The sequence below is a fragment of the Cucurbita pepo genome, chromosome LG02, assembly GCF_002806865.2.
Source record: "Cucurbita pepo subsp. pepo cultivar mu-cu-16 chromosome LG02, ASM280686v2, whole genome shotgun sequence".
NCBI classification, from domain to species: Eukaryota; Viridiplantae; Streptophyta; class Magnoliopsida; order Cucurbitales; family Cucurbitaceae; genus Cucurbita; species Cucurbita pepo.
In genome coordinates, this window is record NC_036639.1 from 11,409,358 (window position 1) to 11,425,724 (window position 16,367).

General features: G+C 35.1%; 2 protein-coding genes and 1 non-coding gene across 3 annotated transcripts; 2 read left to right on the forward strand and 1 right to left on the reverse strand.

Annotated features, from left to right (window-relative positions):
• The first annotated feature begins 6,250 nt into the window (after window positions 1-6,250).
• Window positions 6,251-9,805, forward strand: LOC111787429 (yrdC domain-containing protein, mitochondrial-like). The gene is made up of 5 exons (XM_023667388.1): window positions 6,251-6,438; window positions 6,530-6,761; window positions 8,450-8,625; window positions 9,080-9,371; window positions 9,457-9,805. The coding sequence occupies exons 1-5, from the start codon at window positions 6,345-6,347 to the stop codon at window positions 9,524-9,526; spliced, it is 864 nt and encodes a 287-aa protein (XP_023523156.1). The 5' UTR covers window positions 6,251-6,344; the 3' UTR covers window positions 9,527-9,805.
• Window positions 9,806-11,194: 1,389 nt separating this feature from the next.
• Window positions 11,195-11,408, reverse strand: LOC111789462. The gene has a single exon (XR_002814360.1). It is a non-coding gene; the product is annotated as a small nucleolar RNA U3 (small nucleolar RNA).
• Window positions 11,409-12,092: 684 nt separating this feature from the next.
• LOC111788476 (mitogen-activated protein kinase homolog NTF6-like) lies at window positions 12,093-15,258 on the forward strand. The gene is made up of 8 exons (XM_023668811.1): window positions 12,093-12,473; window positions 12,772-12,909; window positions 13,144-13,375; window positions 13,479-13,551; window positions 13,692-13,728; window positions 14,602-14,785; window positions 14,870-15,036; window positions 15,175-15,258. Exons 1-8 carry the CDS (start codon window positions 12,093-12,095, stop codon window positions 15,256-15,258), a joined length of 1,296 nt encoding a protein of 431 aa, XP_023524579.1.
• The last annotated feature ends 1,109 nt before the right edge of the window (window positions 15,259-16,367 follow it).

The following is a 16,367-nucleotide window of genomic DNA, read 5'->3' on the forward strand; positions in this document are numbered from 1 at the left end:
ACCACCAATGAGGACGAGCCACGTCAGCAATGAGGATTTTGAATTTTTCCAAATGGACGGCATGTAGTGGGCCGTGAAATTGGCTGACTTGACTTTAAAAATATTTGTATGGGGGAGAACGTGACACCCACAACCCCCCTCCCATTAATTAACCCGCATTTAATTAACCATAATTACATGTTTTTATACATATAACATTTTTTTTCTAAAATAATATAAAAAAAAATTTACTACAAATTGTATTAAAAATAGAAACTCTTTATTTATTTTTTTTAAATATATATATATATATAGAAAAAATTTGAAAGGAACACAATTATAGCACATATCTCGTGGAAATAAAAAAAAATTACAATTTTAAAATTTAATTTTAAAAATAGGGAGAAATAATAGTAAGAGAACATTTAAAAAGAGCAAATATGAATGAATAATTATAATTTATATACTAAAATTACAATCGTATTTTTAAATATTATTTTATTAATATATTTGAATGGAAGGATAATCAAAAGAAACTTAATTTATCCATACAAAAAAATATAATTGTTCATAAAAAAAATTATTTATTTTAGGTAGGTATGCCTAAGGACATAATTAAAATAATAATAATAATAATAATTTATAATATCTTTTAAATATTATTAAAAGATAGAAAATAATGATATTATTGTGTATGTAAGTGCAATTGTATTATAAAATAGTGGAAATATTGGAGAAAGTGACAAGATTTTTATACATAGGCTCAAAATTGTTAAGCCCTAACAATGAAATGGACTTATGTTTTGAGCCCAAATAGTGATGATTGGAGCACCCTAAGGTGCTAGAGAGAGGCATGAACCCAAATTTCATAAATATTTCATAGCTAATTTATGAGGATTATAAAGATAAAAGAAGCGACGTGCGAGCGAGAAGACTGTTCCCTGAAGAGGGATAGACATAAGGCGGTGTGCCAGTAAGAACGTTGGGTTCTGAAGGTGGTGGATTTGGTGGGGGTCCCACGTTAATTGGAGAAAGAAACCAGTGTCGGTGAGGACGTTGGGCCCTGAGGGAGGTGGTGGGCCCAAGTAAGGACGCTAGGCCCCAGAGGGGGTGGATTTGGTGGGGTCTCACATCGATTGGAGAAAGGAACGAGTGTCAGCGAGGATGCTAGGCCTTGGAGGGGGGTGGTGGGCCCAAGTAAGGACGTTGGGCCCTTAAGGGGAGGTGGATTTGGTGGAGGTTGCACATTGATTGGAGAAGGGAACGAGTGTCAGCGAGGACGCTGGGCTCCGAAGATGGGTGGTGGGTCCAGGTAAGGACGCTGGGCCTCGACGGAGGGTGGATTTGGTGGGGGTTCGACATCGATTAGAGAAAGAATCAAGTGTTAGCGACGACATTGGGTCCTGAAGGAGGATGGATTGTGATATCTCACATTAGTTGGGGAGGAGAACGAAACACTGTTTATAAGGGTGTGGACAATATTTGCTAGCGGTGAACTTCGGTCGTTACATTCATTTTCAATAACTCTTTTTACACATCAATCAGCATATCCTTATCGTAGAGAAAATGAATATTTATATTCATACGATGAAATCTATAAAAATACATAGGACTTATATACATATACCTTAACCAAACCATCTTCGATGTGTGTAATTGATCGAAGAGTAATTATAGTTGGTCTAGCTTCACCTACTCTAGTTCTTTAAAATTCCAATAATAACATCAAATTAATGTTTACCAATCACACAAAGTCTTCCTCACATCAATCCTCCAATAGGGCAATGGTCGGTGAAGCTTCGTAGATATTTCAACTCTAAATCAATGCATCATCCATGAAGGGGGACAAGCAAAGATATCAAAGCCCCACTTTTCTTTTTGTGTTAGGGCAATCACAGACCACAGGTTTTTTTTATGTCTTTAATCCTTACCACGATCGAGCCTCGAGATGAGAAAATTGGGTCCATGGTTACGTATGCCCCGGACCGTGGAGTTCATGTGTTCGCTTCAACTTAGCTCATGTTAATTTTATTTTAAAATATAAAGGAAACGAGAAAATTCCTAAAAGACTCGAAAAAAATTTGTTCTCTTAACCCAAAGAGGGTTAAACAATGGAGCAAGTCTGACAAGCACCACATCAGTATGCAATTTCATTATCTTTTACAAATAATGTTGTCCCCCAAGTCAAATAAGTTTACATCGCGAAGATATGTTATGTTTTTCTTATTTAGATTTTGACAATAACATTTCGAGTAAATGCGTACATCAAATTCAAAGATGAGTTAAATGATGCCTACAACGCTAGAACTAGAAAAGACAATCCAAGAGGGCACCGACAATCAAAGATAAGAAGGGGAATACACGTGATTGACTCATTACTAATGTCAAAGAACCTCGAACAAAGTTGCCACAAAAATCGTTTATCCTCACGTAACATAGAGATGCATATGCTACTTTGTGATGCTCCGAGCAATTCGATCCCTCTTTTGGAACCAAGAAATAAAACATAGGTCCACTTATACACTGAGTGACGTTGATCACCTCGTTTGGTGATTTTTGTGCGACATATTATCTTATCACATAACTCGTAATTACCACAAAATCGCGTCTAAAAGATAGATCTTTGTAATCCTCATAAATTAGCTATGAAATATTTATGAAATTTGGGTTCATGCCTCTCTAGCACCTTAGGGTGCTCCAATCATCACTACTTGGGCTCAAAACATATGGGCTCAAAACATAAGTCCATTTCATTTTTAGGGCTTAACAATTTTGAGCCTATGTATAAAAATCTTCTCAATTTCTGCAATATTTCAATTCTTTTATATACAATAATATCATTATTTTATTTCTTTTATATGTATAAATTATTATTATTATTATTATTTTAATTATGTCCTTAGGCATACCTACTTAAAATAGATAATTCTTTTTGTATGGATAAATTAAGTTTCTTTTGATTATCCTTCCATTCAAATATATTAATAAAATAATATTTAAAAATACGATTGTAATTTTATATATTTAAAAAAAAAAATAAAGAGTTTCTATTTTTAATACAATTTGTAGTAATTTTTTTTTATATTATTTTATAAAAAAATACCCAAAGAGGGTTAAACAATGGAGCAAGTCTGACAAGCACTACATCGGTATGCAATTTCATTATCTTTTACAAATAATGTTGTCCCCCAAGTCAAATAGTTTACATCGTGAAGATATGTTATGTTTTTCTTATTTAGATTTTGACAATAACATTTCGAGTAAATGCGTACATCAAATTCAAAGATGAGTTAAATGATGCCTACAACGCTAGAACTAGAAAAGACAATCCAAGAGGGCACCGACAATCAAAGACAAGAAGGGGAATACACGTGATTGACTCATTACTAATGTCAAAGAACCTCGAACAAAGTTGCCACCAAAATCGTTCATCCTCACGTAACATAGAGATGTATATGCTACTGATGCTCCGAGCAGTTCGATCCCTCTTTTGGAACCAAGAAATAAAGCATAGGTCCACCTATACACTGAGTGACGTTGATCACCTCGTTTGGTGACTTTTGTGCGACATATTATCTTATCACATAACTCGTAATTACCACAAAATCGCGTCTAAAAGATAGATCTCGTACAAAATTTCAATATATTTGATTGATGCACGATCAAATCGGGATAGCGAGAAAAACTCAATTCTCCGACAAGGGCTACCCCACTATATGCAACTTAATTATAACAACTTTCCACGTCAATTGCAATATGACCCCTAAATTTCCAATAATTGCAAAATGCCCCCTCTCTTACTCTAGAAGCCTTCCTAAACAAGCTAATGTAAGGGCGAAATACCCAATTCGCCCTTTTTTTCCCTATTTAAGCTTCCTGATTCATTTCTAATTCAATATTCTCATAATTCCCCAATTTCCATCTTTTCAGACCATCTCCAGCGCCGCCTCCTCCCACCGCTACTGCAACTTCTTACTCCTCTTAACTCTACTTCCATCAATGGATTCCAAAGAACCGAAGCAGCGATTCTCAGAGCTGCCGCCGAGAAGAGGTAAGATCCTGATCGGGATCTTCAAAAGCATCTTCAGAACTGTTAAACCGATGCCGGAAGGATTCGAAAGTGATCGGAGAAAAAACGAATCCCTAACTTCGTCTCCGATCACTCCGGCTACGAATTCCAGTGGCTACAACTCGGAAGTTCAGTCCGAGTCATGACGAGTGAGCGAGTTCGTTATGAATTCGCTCACTGATCGGTTACTCTCGAGGTCTCGTTCTCCATCCGCTGCGACGAATTATTGTCTCTGTTTTTCAATTTCTGTTGTTTTTGTTGTTGTTAATTGTATATTGTAGAGGAGACGAAGATTTCGATTCTGTATATAAACAAATTTATTGTGGATTTTGGTAATGTGATTTCGATTTTGGAATGTTCTTCTGAATCATCCATTGAATCTCTTCTCCGATCGCTTTTCCTGCTCTGTTTACTTTTCGAATCAGAGGATTTTTGGTCATTTCGTCTTCGGTTTTTGTGTTCTTCGATTGGTTGGATCTAAAAAAATACAGATATCTAATTTTATTTATTTATTTATTTATTTGCATAACCAAACGGCCTTGTCCTTTCAATTCCGTGTTCATTAAGCGTCTTTAAATAAAAAATTAAAAAAAAAAAATTATGTTGTGAAGTAGTCAATCATGTTGTGAAGATAATGGCTGTTGATTTCTAAGATATGTCAAACATGCTTTTATAAATTATATAACTATTATGAATTTATGTTTTTAAAAAGAAGTTAAATTACTATGTTATCTCCGAGTCGTTCGAGTTCAAACTTTAACTTTAACTTTAGGTATGTAACAATTCAAACCTACCACTAACAGATATTGTTCACTACTGTCGATCTCACGATTTTAAAATGCGTTTATACTAGTAGAAGTTTTCACGTCTCTATAAAAAAATGTTAATTATTTTTTAGAATTTTTCTCTCGAATAATTATTTATTATCTAAAGCATTGAAGTTCGAGTCAATTATTCGTGACAAAAAGATTTAAATTTTATTTAAAAGTTAAAATTTTAATTAAATAAAAACAAATTTGAAAATTTTATTCAAACACATTTAAAATATTTAAAAGTAAACTTGTAATTGAAGGCATTATATTTCTTCTTTTTTTTTTTTCTTTTTTTTTCTTTTGTTTTTAATAATAATAATGGACGAGATATCCCATAACTTAGCAGGTCGGCTTACGTGGCACGCCATCATTGCTCCATTTTATTTATTTATTAATTATGATTTATTTTTCCTTCGTACAAATTGTTCCCAATACTTTCACTTGACAAATTTGCTTACGTCATTCTGTGGATGTCACGCTTACGTATTTCTTCAATATTTTAATTTTTTTAATCCTTATTTTATTTCGAAGTTTTAATACTTTTATCAATTATTTACTTTTTAGTCCTTGCAATTTTAATATATTGTGGTTTGGTCCATTCTACACTTTATTTTTATATCTTCCATTTTTTATTAAACAACAAAGTTTATGAAAAATTAAAATTTTAATGGTACGTAATTATTTTGTATTTAATTCATACCTACAAAATAATAATAATAATAAATATATTTAACCCCTATTAAATATAAATTTATTAAATGGTTTTATCCAATAAATACAGGTTGACATAAATTTGTGAATTTAAGGATTAAAATTCGAGTAAGTGAAAGACTTTTGGTTGATGTAATACTTCATTATATTCGTTGAATTTTACTCGTGCTGAAGTGAAATTCCTTTCTTACCCCTTATCTTATTTTATTTTATTTATTTGAACTTTTGAGTATGTTAAACAAATGGGAGTACATGTTCAATAGTTCACCTTTGCTGCTTACGTGTCATAGGGCCTTTTCCAGTTTTATAATGTTTAAATTTCTGTTAAATATAATTTTAATTGTTAACATTAATTATTTTCTAAATTTATTCTGGTCAAAGTCAAACCTTTCTAGAAGCTCAAAGTTGACAATATTATATCATATCATTAATTTTTTTAAATTTTTTTTTTTTTTTATAAATATTGGTTAATGTATATACTCTTTTTCAAATATAGTACTGACCATAATAATATTTTTAAATATTTTTAATATTTTTTAAACAAATTATTAACGCAAATTATATTGATTTATGGTTCTAAAAACAATTTACTATTTTTATTTGGTGGATAAAAGTTTTTATTTTTTTTACCAAATTAGAAACTAAATTAATAAATGTATGAAGTTTCTTATTTTATTTTAAACAGAGTTTGGTCCTTTTCTGCAAAACCCCGCTTGGGGTTGGCTTCTTGGTGACGACGGTTGGAACTAGGGCTCGAGTTGACAGCGGCTGCTATGCTGCCGACCACAATGAACACACTTCCGGCGAAAATGGTTGAGGGTCTCTCTCTAATCAGAACGTTTGCGACGTTTCCCTCTTCTCAGCTAGGTTCGGTTTAATCTTTTAACGCTTTTTTAACTGTTTTGTATGATTATTGGAGGATTCAAACATGAATTTACACATTTCATTGCGATATTAGGTGCTCCGAATTATGGATTTGTTTCGTTCTTGCATCACAATAGAGGATCGAGGTTGAATTTTCCTAAAACGGTATGGAGTTTGGAAAAATGTAGTATGCGCGTGGAGAACAGTTTGCAAGCTCTTCGCCCTGCCTCTGAAGCTTTTGCTCAAGAAGCTACTGAAGCTCTTAAGGCTGGGAAGGTTATTGCAGTCCCCACTGATACTCTTTACGGACTCGCTTGTGATGCTTGGTATGCATTCCTTTTAATGGGTTGTTTCTGTAATTTCCTTTTCTATTTTGTGAGTTTCTTTTCTTTTTGCCAATTATGAAGGAGTTTTATCAATTGTAATATAGATTTTTCTTAAGATGAAGTCTTCATGGTAGGTGTAGGTGGGAAAGAACCTCTGATTCTTCCAAAATTTATTAAAAATAGAGGATTGTATTTGTGATCTTGTTTAGTACAAAGGTTTTTGGTGAAAGATCTTGGTTGAGTCAGGAGTACTGATCGTATGAGCGTGGGTGGCACATGGTTGTTTGATGCTCGCTAGTCGATGTTTGCCTTTCATTGAGATGAGACGCCTTATGAATTCTCCCTATTCAACGAAGAGACAATTGTTTGACCGCACACGATGTTTTGGGCTTGGCTTCACACGATGATTTTGCACCCCCGATTGTGGCGAGTGGGAATAGTCAATCGTTGCCCAAGCTCGTTTTAGCGTACGGCGCATGAGTGTCTCTCATGGTTGCTAAGATTGAGAGACTTTTTCGAGTTGGCAGATAGTCTTCTGGGGGAAATGTGGTGGTAATGGATTGAAGTAGGGGGAGGTCATCTTCTTTAGTACTGTTACTAGGTGGCAGTGGCGTGAAGGATCGCTTGGCTACAATTTAGTTTCATGCCAAGCAAGGGGCTCTTCTTCAGGAAAAGATGTCTTACAGAGGCTTCGGTATGGGTGTAGCTAGTTTTAAATACTAAAGGAAAATGTTGCAGGGTCGCTTGGGAGAATCTTCATGGGAAGGTCTTCGATCTTTATTTCACAGGCACGGAGGAAAAACTAGGAGTACTTGTTGAACTTTCCTCCACTCTTTTAATGTCCTTACGCTTCTCTCATTGCTTGGACATCTTTTTCTTTTGAGAAGATGGCTAAGGAATCTGTTGCTTTGCAAATGGAAGTGTGTATGGTGAAGGAGGGTACGGTTGAGTTTGTTTTCGATCCTAGAAGAGTGGTTTTGGTGCTAAGCAAACGATTTTCTAATTCTTGGTCTTTGATTAAATGGATTGCGAGAAGTCTGAATACTGGTATAAAGTTGAACTTTTCAATGATAATGCAACACTTATTTCAGTTGTGCAATTGGTTTATTCTCGTGGAATGCAAGTTGGTTTATGGCTGGTAGATCAACAGTGTTCTTGGTTCAATGGTGAAAGTGTTGAAACATAATTGTTTCGGCACTCTTCAGGATCTGGTTATCAATTATGCATCGTTTTATAATAATTTTTCAATCTTTTAAAACACTCTTCTTGTTAAGTCATGAAATGTGTTTCTAAGAAAGGAGGGTAGCACAGTATTCATTTTGGAAGTGTATGAGTAAAAAATTGATGAACAGAATAGAAAGGAGGNTCATTTTGGAAGTGTATGAGTAAAAAATTGATGAACAGAATAGGAAGGAGATGGTTTATCCTGTTTGTGAAATTATATGCACAAATTAACCATTTCTAAACTTAATAATGTTGCACTCTGCATTTATGTAACTGNTTTCTAAGAAAGGAGGGTAGCACAGTATTCATTTTGGAAGTGTATGAGTAAAAAATTGATGAACAGAATAGGAAGGAGATGGTTTATCCTGTTTGTGAAATTATATGCACAAATTAACCATTTCTAAACTTAATAATGTTGCACTATGCATTTATGTAACTGGTTTCTGTTGGGATTAATTTTGCAGTTCTTCTGAAGCAGTCAATAGGATTTACGAAATTAAAGGACGTAAACTTACGAGCCCTCTCGCCATTTGTGTTGGCGATGTCTCTGACATAACTCGTTTTGCTGTAGCAGACCATTTGCCTCATGGTTTGCTCGATTCTCTCCTTCCAGGACCGGTGACCGTTGTACTAAAAAGAGGTTTGTACTACAAATCTCTTTCTTTTGATAATGTAACCTTGACGAGCATTCTTTGATTGAAGAAAGTAGACGAGTAACTATTTTTTTGGGTAGCGTACTCGGCTTCTGTTGGGCGGGTTGAAACAATCTTTTGGATATTCTGTTCTTACGTTGATTAAACCGTTTTAATTTTTTTTAAATGCTAAAGAGTACTCTGGGAGGGGTCCTCTCCCTATGGAAACNACAATCTTTTGGATATTCTGTTCTTACGTTGATTAAACCGTTTCAATTTTTTTTAAAATGCTAAAGAGTACTCTGGGAGGGGTCCTCTCCCTATGGAAACAAGATATTAATTTGACATATCCCTTATTAATGGATTGGACTGTCACACCTACATATCCAAGAATATGTTCATTTAGATTTTAGTCTCTAACCTTCCTGTAGTCTGAGTTTTTTACATTTAGATTTTTTGTAGGCGAGTCGAGTATTCTTGAGAAATCTCTGAACCCTGGATTGGAGAGTATAGGAGTCCGTGTACCCGACGCTGACTTCATTAGGCTTATTTCCCGTAGATCAGGGACAGCATTGGCTCTTACAAGTGCTAATTTAAGTGGACAACCAAGCAGTGTCTGTGTTAATGATTTTGAAAACCTATGGCAACACTGTGCTTATGTATATGATGGCGGCGTTCTTCCTGCTGGACGAGCAGGTTCTACGATTATCGACCTCACCAAGCGAGGGACGTTTAAGATAATCAGAGCTGGAAGGTATGTTTGTTCTTGTGATTCTTCTATTTTCGTTGTATGACTCAAACCATGGTGTGTATCATTCATGTTGATTCTACATTTGCAGTGCTAAGGAGCAGACTGTTGCAACACTTAAAAGGTATTCACTGTTAGAAGATGCAGATAGTGCTGCTTGAGTATCAGAATCTTCTCCACTTCCCAAACCATATCTGTTAGTCATTATAGATAGAGACTGCGATGGATTTTTTTAGGCCGAGTGAAAGTAGATCGATTCTTATGGTTTAAACTGATATGAAGCACGACCTAGGAATTTTCATACCTCAAGGTCCAATTACAAGGACGAGAGTCAAGAAGCTACAACAAACCTTATATACTTATATTCAAGCTATGGTGAGCTCATCATAAGAAATTCTAGAAGACGTTGGAGACCTCTCTCTCTTATATGTTGTGCAAAGTTGAGCTTAAAAAAAGAGATGAATTAAATGTACTTTAAGTTGCATTTAATGAACTCAGATAGCTAAATTTATGAAATTGGTAAATTAGTCCAATGATGACTAATAAGCACATTTTATTCATTGCACTTATATCAGACTATTTGTTTGTCATATTTAAACTAGTTTTAAATATAGGAGTTAAGGTTATATTGTAACCCACATACCACCGTTAACTAGTCATTTTAACAGGGAGGCTATGAGTATTTCTCATATCTTAGTCCATCTAATTTGGACTAATTTGGGAGTTACCTATCACTAAAGTAAGCATTATTTTCTTTGATCAGTATTTCTCATATCTTAGTCCATCTAATTTGGACTAATTTGGGAGTTACCTATCACTAAAGTAAGAGAGACATCAAATTTTGGAGTTAGAATATAATTTATTTTAGCTAAGTTTTTCATTACAAATTCTTGTATTTAGAACTTCAAATGTTATTGATTAAAACCTTCTGGAGTAATTTGAATTACGAATTTTCTTTACTCTTGATCATAAAATTTTCTTTACTCTTGATCATGAAGGTAATTCATTTCATATTTGTCAAACAGATCATGAAGGTAATTCAATCTTGTATATCCACTTGCAGAATGTCTAAGACATGATGAGTGATATAAACAGAGTGATATAGACATTATTTACCAACATATTTGACATAGCGTGCCTCATTGCAAAGCATGACACAAAGTATTAACACAAAGTATTAACGATTTTCATCCAAAAATTAATGGTATTAACGATTTTCATCCCAAATTAATGGTTAAGTTGTTTTTTTGGGTATTTGATTACAAATTGAAAAAGAGAAACAAAACTAAAATTTCTAAAAGTGGAAGCATGAGAACAATCACTCTTTCAACTGTAAATCAACAACTAAACTAATATTTGTACATTTTGATCTTTACTGTAAACTAATCATATGTTTGAATTTACTCATCTCCAAAGTTAACAATTGAAAGAAGCAAAAACGCAAAGTTGGGTTAAAATGTACCGTAGCTTCGACCTCATCCACCTCCATTGGGTGGTTGAAGATGAAGAGGCCAAGAGCAGGTCTGTGAGGCTTTTCATCAAACACCTAAGGAGCACTGCAGAATAACAACGCAGATACACCCAACTTCTAATTACTCTACCCACTTCCAAACCAACAGATCTCTTTAGATTTCACTCTCGAAACAAAGGGTTTCCATTACAGCACAGATTCAAAAAGAAAAACCAAAAGGAGATAGAGAGAGAGCAAAAAAGATTTTGAGTCTGTCAGACCGCCGTGCGACCATCCCAGGAAGGCAAGCCTACCCGAGAACGATCATCTACAGCCGCAGGACCGGAAAGCCCATTAGCCNAAGGAAAAAAAGATTTTGAGTCTGTCAGACCGCCGTGCGACCATTCCAGGAAGGCCAAGCCTACCCCCGAGAACGATCATCTACAGCCGCAGGACCGGAAAGCCCATTAGCCGTTAGTCACGCTCTAGTCGCACAGCAGTGAATCATCCACCAGACTAAGGTTCTCGTCTCCTTAGAACTCAAAGACACAGTTGTACAACCTATAGAACAGATCCTGTTCAAGTAAGGTCGTGCCCTAAAGTCAACATCTTTCTATTTAAATAATGATATTATCATTTGCCAATTTCCGATGTGGGATATAGGGCGAAAACAGCCATAGCCATCAAATCGGCTAATTTAGTGTAGGCATACAATGGTACCGGTAACCCTACTATACCTTTATTTTTTATAATNAAAGGCAACATCTTTCTATTTAAATAATGATATTATCATTTGCCAATTTCCGATGTGGGATATAGGGCGAAAACAGCCATAGCCATCAAATCGGCTAATTTAGTGTAGGCATACAATGGTACCGGTAACCCTACTATACCTTTATTTTTTATAATATATATAAAAAAAAAACAGACCTTTTTTTATAATTTTTCATTGTATTTCAACATATATTTTGAAAACTACACTTTACTTAAAATTTATTTTAAATAAATAATTAAAAAACAATTATAAAAGAAAATAAATATTATGTATCTATATAATTATAATTAAACTTAACCGTATAAAATTTTCATTTATTTAAATCTAATCTCAACCCAAATATATTCCTTTGAAAAAAAATAAAATAAAATAAAATAAAAAATCAAAATTGAATGTTTGGAAAGACGCGCAAAGTAAAATGGCAGATGAGATGGTGGCGCCCTATCTTCTTCTTCTTCCCTAGATCATCTGCTTCTCTTACTCACTTCCACGCCCAAGAACCATGGAAAACGATTACACGGCTGTGGAGATCAATGGCCTTCCCACCTACGATGGAAGGTACATCCTCTACAACGTTCTCGGCAACTTATTTGAGGTCTCCGCCAAGTACGCCCCTTCAATTCAGCCTGTTGGACGCGGTGCTTACGCCATTGTTTGGTACTTCTTTTCCTCCTCTTTCGTTTTTCGCTTTGCTTCTAAGTTCTTCGATTATATTTTGGTATATGCTAAGATTTTGATCATCTGTTTACTCGGCTGCACGACGAATTCGGAGACGAAAGATGAGGTTGCGATAAAGAAGATAGGGAATGCTTTTGATAACTGGGTTGATGCCAAGAGAACTCTTCGTGAGATTAAACTTCTATGCCATATGGACCATGAAAATGTATTTCACTCAAATAAACATTCTTCATGTGGGTGCAAATTTTGCTAGGATTTAACATCCATTTATTGCTGTGATTAGTTCTTAGCAATTGCTGCATATCCAGGTTGAACTTCAGCTTAATTAGTGTTTAATTTTGAACTTTTTATTTATATGTTTCTACTTCAGCTCTGTTTTTCTCATGCCATGAACAGATTTAGTTAATGTTTGATGAACGGATAGTTGTAATGTTTAGTTTCCCTGGGGGACTTATTTGATTCTGCCATTGAAGCATAATGATCTGTTTTTAACTTCCTTTCAGATTATAAAGATCAAAGATATAATTCCTCCACCAGAAAAGGAAAAATTCAATGATGTGTATATTGTGTATGAATTAATGGACACTGACCTGCATCAGATCATTTGCTCTAGCCAAGCTCTAACAGACGATCACTGTCAGGTAAGGGACACTTATCATTCCGGTTAGATCTTAGCAAAAGGTTGTTTCAATTTTTAGTACAAAGTTTTTATGTTGATTATGATNCAGGTAAGGGACACTTATCATTCCGGTTAGATCTTAGCAAAAGATTGTTTCAATTTTTAGTACAAAGTTTTTATGTTGATTATGATTTTGTTGGAGGAACAAGAAAGATTTGAAACTGTCTGAATGATTTTATGTTTGTTGTTTGGACAGTACTTCTTATACCAGTTACTACGAGGTTTGAAGTATTTACACTCTGCAAATGTCTTGCACCGAGATCTAAAACCAGGCAATCTGCTTCTCAATGCAAATTGCGACCTCAAGATTTGTGATTTTGGGTTAGCAAGAACATCAGAGACGGATTTTATGACAGAATATGTTGTAACCAGATGGTATCGAGCCCCTGAGCTGCTACTTAATACCTCTGAATACACTGCTGCGATAGATATTTGNATCAGAGACGGATTTTATGACAGAATATGTTGTAACCAGATGGTATCGAGCCCCTGAGCCGCTACTTAATACCTCTGAATACACTGCTGCGATAGATATTTGGTCTGTTGGATGTATTCTCATGGAAATTCTAAGGAGGGAGCCACTGTTCCCTGGTAAAGATTACGCGTAACTGAGGTAGTACTTAATCATTGTCTTCCAATTTTCTGCATGATTTGAAATTAAGCATTCAACAAACACTGAGGTGGTGTGAGATCCCACCTCGGTTGGTGAGTGGAAAGAAACATTCCTTATAAGGGTGAGGTTAGATGCGTTTTAAAACCNCAACTGGGGCTTATAACTGAGGTAGTACTTAATCATTGTCTTCCAATTTTCTGCATGATTTGAAATTAAGCATTCAACAAACCACACACTGAGGTGGTGTGAGATCCCACCTCGGTTGGTGAGTGGAATGAAACATTCCTTATAAGGGTGAGGTTAGATGCGTTTTAAAACCATGAGGTTGACGACAATACGTAACGAGCCAAAATGGACAATATCGGCTAGTGGTGGGTTTTGGGCTGTTACTAATAGTATCAGAGCTAGACATTGGGCTGTGTGTCAGCAAGGATGCTGGGCTCCAAGGGGGGTGGATTGTAAGATCCCACGTCGGTTGGAGAAGGGAATGAAACATTCCTTATAAGAGACGTGTTTTAAAACCGTGAGGCTGGTAACGGGCCAAAGCAAACAGTATCTGTTAGTGGTGGGTTTGAGCAGTTACAAATGAAATCAAAGCCAGACACCGGGCGGTGTNTTAAAGCCAGACACCAGGCGGTGTGCCAGCGAGGACGTTGGGCCCTAAGGGGGTGAATTGTGAGATCCCACATCAGTTGGTGAGGGGAACGAAACATTCCTTATAAGGGTGTGGAAACCTCTCNGGCCCTAAGGGTGTGAATTGTGAGATCCCACATCAGTTGGTGAGGGGAATGAAACATTCCTTATAAGGGTGTGGAAACCTCTCCCTAGTAGACGCACTTTAAAACCGTGAGACTAACGGCGATACGTAACGGGCCAAAACAAACAATATTACTAGCGGTGGGTTTGAGCTAATACATGTGATCGATTTTTATAGTAGTCAGTTTCATTAACTACCTAAAATGTTATTTGCATATGTTGCAACTTTAGATTTGTGCTGCTTGTGAATATATAGTTATCTCTTGATCATTACCCCAAATACAGTTGTTAGGTTCACCAGATGATTCCGATCTTGGATTTCTTAGAAGTGACAAGGCACTGAAGTATGTCAAGAAACTTCCTCATTTCCCAAGACAACCGCTGACCGAAAAGTTACCAGATCTTCCTCCACTGGCGGTTGATCTTGCAGAGAGGATGCTTCTCTTTGATCCAAGCAAGAGAATAACTGGTAACTCACCCACCTTTGCATCTGACATTACTTAAGGAACCTCTTTTTCTTGAAACGAGATGCATTTCTTATTGTGTTTACTAGTTGAGGAGGCAATGAATCACCCATATGTAGTGAGTCTTCATGAACTCAATGATGAACCAACCTGCCCTTCTCCTTTCAACTTCGACTTCGAACAGGCATCCTTAGATGAAGAAGATATAAAAGAACTCATATGGAGGGAGTCTCTCAATCTCATACCAATGAAGATAGTATTCTTTACTTTCCACTAAATTAACCAAGGTGTGATTCACACCCAATAATCCTCAACATTGATGTCACGTTAAGAGTTGGTTGGCTAGTTGGTAACAAAAGGGAACTAATAATTCTTGTATATAATCATGGCAAAGGTTCATTTATCAGGAATTAAGAGGGATCTATATTCACCATCTTCTAGAATCTTGTCCAGTGATGGTCGATACGACGTGAAATAGGGCTGCGTCGTCCTCGGCCTTTTGATCAAGCTTCTTCGCATGTCTTACATTGGGAAGTAAAATTTGTGTCTCCCACAGGAAGGTAAAATGTTGTGGTTTGCTGCTCTTCCTGGTGTTATTTCTACTAAAACGTAGTTTTGTTTGTGAGATTGTGAGTTCATGTTCGATTATAGTTTGCTTTTTGTACCATTTCGTCTTGTTTGAGAGCGTTGGTTTTTTCAAAATATTTAGTTTTGGTCCTTGAACTTTCAAAATTGGCATGAATTTTTATAGCTCAGAAAATAGTTTTAGTTTCTTATTTTAATTATAACAATTTGTTAAATAATCAACCATAAAAATAATAACGAAATTATTCAAATTAGTTATTTTATAAAGTTTTAAGAAAAAAGAAAAATATTTATAGAAAAATTAAAACATGTCGACAAGTGGGTCCCAACATCATGTACAGGGGCCCACCTAACTTTGACTTCGTCACTCTCTCCTTTTTGTTATTATTATTATTTTATTTGTTTTTACCTCGGGATTGAATATTGAACGCTGATCGAGGCGCCGTACTGAGAGTATGGGAAAGCGCAACAGAGAATAATTTCCTCCTAAAATAATTCCTCTGCGAACGAGCTCAACGACACCCTCTTCCTTTCCACCCATTCAGAACCAAGAGGCTGTTGACCAACAACTAAAAGACAAAATCAAGATTTTTTGGACCCCTAAAACTTTTTTTTTTCTTAATTTTAATTTCATCAAATTATAAACTTAAATAAATATTATAATTTTTAAAAATATTTCAATTTTAATAATTTATTAAATATTAGTTTGAAGTAAATGTATTCTCCTTTAATAATTTATGCAACATGTATAAAGAAAAATTCATCAAATAAAAAAAAACATTACTTTTCTTTTATTGAAATTTATGAGATTTGACTAAATTATTTAATAATTAATTTGTGTCTAACCTAAATTTAACAAGTTTATAGATTTTTCTTTTTTATATATATATTTTTTTGTTAAAATTGGTAGACTAATTAACAAGAATTGAATAGAGGGTAAATATGCAACCATTATTAAATTTATATTTATTTTAAAGACCAAATTGACTTTTCTTCCGAATA